The 3952-nt window shown below is 42.5% G+C and overlaps 1 protein-coding gene across 3 annotated transcripts in view; it reads left to right on the top strand.

The window, feature by feature from the left end:
• The window catches only part of Oga (O-GlcNAcase), a 35845-nt gene that overhangs the window by 18748 nt on the left and 13145 nt on the right, over positions 1 to 3952 (top strand). For all 3 annotated transcript variants that reach the window (XM_055630036.1, XM_055630038.1, XM_055630037.1), the window contains exons 9-10: positions 587 to 1200; positions 2545 to 2719. In XM_055630036.1, coding sequence (XP_055486011.1) covers positions 587 to 1200; positions 2545 to 2719 — 789 coding nt within the window. The remainder of the gene's footprint in view (positions 1 to 586; positions 1201 to 2544; positions 2720 to 3952) is intronic.

Genomic DNA, 3952 nt, shown 5'->3' with positions numbered 1-3952 from the left:
ACACACACACACACACACACACACACACACACACACACACACACACATTCGTGTGCGTAGGTGCTTGCACTTGAATGTGCGCTTTCGGCATCGGATTACCTAGAGCTACGGTTACAGGTAGTTGTCGGCTGCCTGATGTGAGTGCTGGGAACTGAACTCGGGTTCTGCAAAAACTGCACACATTTTTCTTGAAACTTGCTATGGAGACGTGGCTAACCTCGAACTAAGGAGATCCGCCTCTGCCTCCTGGGTGCAGGTATTAAGATGTCCTACCATGCCTGTCTGCAGTGAGCAGAGGGGTTTGTCAGCGTACCCCCTTCTCAGATAGTTGTTTATTGAGTTTATTGATTACCATGTGCATACACAGGCATGTATGCAGTGTAGTACAGTTTTCAAGAGTTAGTTCTATTCACATCGGTCCCAAGGATCCAACTCATGTCATCCGGCTTGATGGCAAATGCAAGTGAGTGTCTTAACCCATTGGACTCTGCAGGCCTCACAGGGAAAAGCATTTCTTAAAGTCTGGTAAGTCTAATTTGTTTTGTTTCTAATTTTGATTGCCTTTGATTCTCCTTTCTCTTGGTAGGTAGGCAAGTTGCGCACAGTGGCGCTAAGGCAAGTGTGGTTGACGGCACCCCATTGGTTGCAGCACCCTCTTTAAATGCCACAACTGTAGTTACAACAGTTTACCAGGAGCCCATTATGAGCCAGGGAGCAGCTCTGGGTGGTGAACCTTCAGCTCTGACCAAGGAAGAAGAAAAGAAACAGCCTGATGAGGAACCTATGGACATGGTAGTAGAAAAGCAAGAAGACTCGGAGCACAAGAACGACAATCAAATTCTGACTGAGATTGTTGAAGCTAAGATGGCAGAGGAATTGAAACCAATGGACACTGATAAGGAGAGCATAGCTGAATCAAAATCCCCAGAGATGTCTATGCAGGAAGATTGCATCAGTGATATTGCTCCTATGCAGACTGATGAACAAACAAACAAGGAGCAGTTTGTGCCAGGTCCAAATGAAAAGCCTTTGTACACTGCAGAACCAGTGACTCTAGAGGACTTGCAGTTACTTGCTGACCTCTTCTACCTTCCTTATGAGCACGGACCCAAAGGAGCCCAGATGTTGCGGGAATTCCAGTGGCTTCGAGCAAACAGTAGTGTTGTCAGTGTCAATTGCAGAGGGAAAGATTCCGAAAAAGTGAGTATGCTCCTTGCCTTCACTGACTCCTACCTGGTCCTGGGAATGTGGGCTACTTGTTTACAGTGCCTTAAAGGTTTTTTAAAGTGTTTTTTGTTTTTGATATTTCAAGATAGAGTTTTTCTTTGTAGCCCTGGCTGTCCTGACCCTCACAGAGATCCACCTGCCTCTGCCTTCAAATGGTGGGATTAATGGTGTGGGCCACCACTTCTGGGCTTTAGAGTTTATTTGTAATTAGGTATTGGTATGGGTGCCTCTTCTACCCCAAAACAGACACATGATACAGGTTCCCACAAAGCCAGAGGCATTGGATTCCTTGGAGCTAGAGTGAGAACTGATGGTGAGCCACCTAATGTGAGTTGCTGGGTTTGAGGCAGATTCTCACTTAGTTCCAGCTCACTGCCTAATGGCTCAGCTTCCCTGGTGTTGGGATTGTTTGAAACGCCAGACCTGTCCCAAAGAAGCATCTGTGTATACCTGTGTGGTGGTTCGTATCTGCAGTTCTAGCACTTAAATGATTAAATGATGGAAGCAGGAGGATCCATTTCAAGGTTGTTCTCTATTACAGCATGAGTTTGACCATCCTGGATTATATAGAGGAGACCCTGTTTCAAAACAGCAACAACACCCCCCCCCCCCCAAAAAAAAACAAAACAGTGACCAAGTTTGATTTCTTTGCTTTCTCACTTCATCCACATTGCTATAAGGAAATTATTTTATTTTTAATTTTATATGTATGAATTTTTTAAAGATTTATTTATTATTTATACAGCATTCTGCCTGCACACCAGATCTTACTATAGATGGTTCTGAGCCACCATGTGGTTGATTGGGAATTGAACTCAGGACCTTCGGAAGAACAGCAAGTGTTCTTAACCTCTGAGCCATCTCTCTAGCTCCTATGAATATTTTTTATGAATGTATGTATGTGCACCACATTTGTGCCTGGTACCTGAGACCAGAAGAGGTTATCACATTCCCTGGAACTAGGTTTATGGGTATTTGTGAGGCCACCATGTGGGTGCCAGGGAAAATAAATTGAGTCCCCTGCAAGAGCAACAAGTGCGCCAACCTGCTGGGCCGTTCTCTCCACCCTTGAGATTCTTAAATGGATACAGTGGTAACCAGTGTAAACTTGACCATACTTTAGAGTATGTTCTTTAAAATGGAGTTTTCTACATCTGGTTCCTTTTCTTCATTAGTTTTACTTTCTAGTTAGAACCAAGGATTCACTAGTGTTTAAGAATAATTGCCTGTGCCTGGTAAACAGCTCAGTAACTCTTGAATCATTTTGCTAAACTTAAAATTTGGGGTCATTTCATTTTTCTTTTTAATTCTGCATAGATTGAAGAATGGCGGTCACGAGCAGCCAAGTTTGAGGAGATGTGTACATTGGTGATGGGGATGTTCACTCGGCTCTCCAACTGTGCTAACAGGACAATCCTTTATGATATGTACTCGTATGTGTGGGACATCAAGAGCATAATGTCTATGGTGAAGTCTTTTGTGCAGTGGTTAGGTAGGTGCACCGCAGTGACCTTCTCCTCATTCATGCATACTGTTTCTAAAAAATTATCCCAGAGGGAGAAAGCTATTCAGAGAATTGGCAAATTTACGTGTTTTTTAGTTCTTTGCTTAGATTTTTCTCAAAGGTGAACATAGTTGAAAAACTTGAAAGTCATAGTAATTTTGTTGAATGTGTTAAGTTTTCTCCCTTGGGCTAATTCCATAAAGACCTTGAAAATATGTTAGACAATCCTGACTTTAACATGCTCTGACTGAATGCTTCCTGGATGGAACCCTGAATCCTACATTGACCTGATTTGGAGATGAGACTCTATGAAACGTGACTCTGTAAGCTTTCTGCTGCTTGCTGTGTCTTGGTAACATTAGTGCTGTGTTTAATAGAACAACTGCTGAAATTACCCAGGGGCTTGGCCAGAGGAAGCTGCCCTCCCAGCCCTGTGCGCATGCGAGCTTTAGTGGAAGGAAGGCTATTCTGGTGCTACTTGGTATTAATTCCTGTGGCTGTTTCCTTATCCCTCTATCAAGTAATCAATTTTAGCATGGGATGGAAATTACAGTCCCCTATAAACTGCTTCATCCAGTGGACTTTTGTTTGCCTCTTTTTTTTTTTTTTTATCGTTTTGAAATTCCCAAACTTGGTAAAAAAAGCACCAGCATGGCCAAGTTTCTCCAGGGACCTCATTTCATTTCCAGGTTTCAGTGCAATGATTTACAGCACGCAGCAGGCAGCAAAGCTAACTGAGATGTCAGTTTTCATAGTAGCACAAATGCTGTGATGGGGTTTCATGCTCTTAGTTGTGAAATAAATGATCTGAAATGCAGTCAGCTCTTTAGAAGTCACATTTCTAGTTCTATAACCATGTGGCTTTAGGCTCTTAAATATTAAAAAGGAAGAATCTCTGCTTACTGATTTAAAAATACAGAAAGAACTACTTTGTGCCCCTGTATCTATTTGCACAGGAGCCCTAATAAAAGAGCTCTATCTAAGATACCTATTGAGGGTGGGAGACATCTCATTTTTAGGCTCAGTGGGGAAAACATCTGTATTGATTGTTGGGTGATACAGCACTTGCCTTCCAGGCTTCTTGCCAAGGAGTTCTTAACCCTTACAGAAATTTGCATTGTAAGTTTCTAAGGCCCCTAGGGATTTTGAACCTGAAATTTTGAGCTTTAAATCCTCAGTATCACCACCCTTCAAATTCAAGAATTACTGAAAGTTAAATTT

This window comes from Psammomys obesus, unplaced genomic scaffold (genome assembly GCF_907164565.1).
Source record: "Psammomys obesus unplaced genomic scaffold, mPsaObe1.curated_primary_1811, whole genome shotgun sequence".
NCBI classification, from domain to species: domain Eukaryota; kingdom Metazoa; phylum Chordata; class Mammalia; order Rodentia; family Muridae; genus Psammomys; species Psammomys obesus.
The sequence above is the reverse complement of the archived record's forward strand: the minus strand, read 5'-3'. Positions and strand labels throughout refer to the sequence as shown.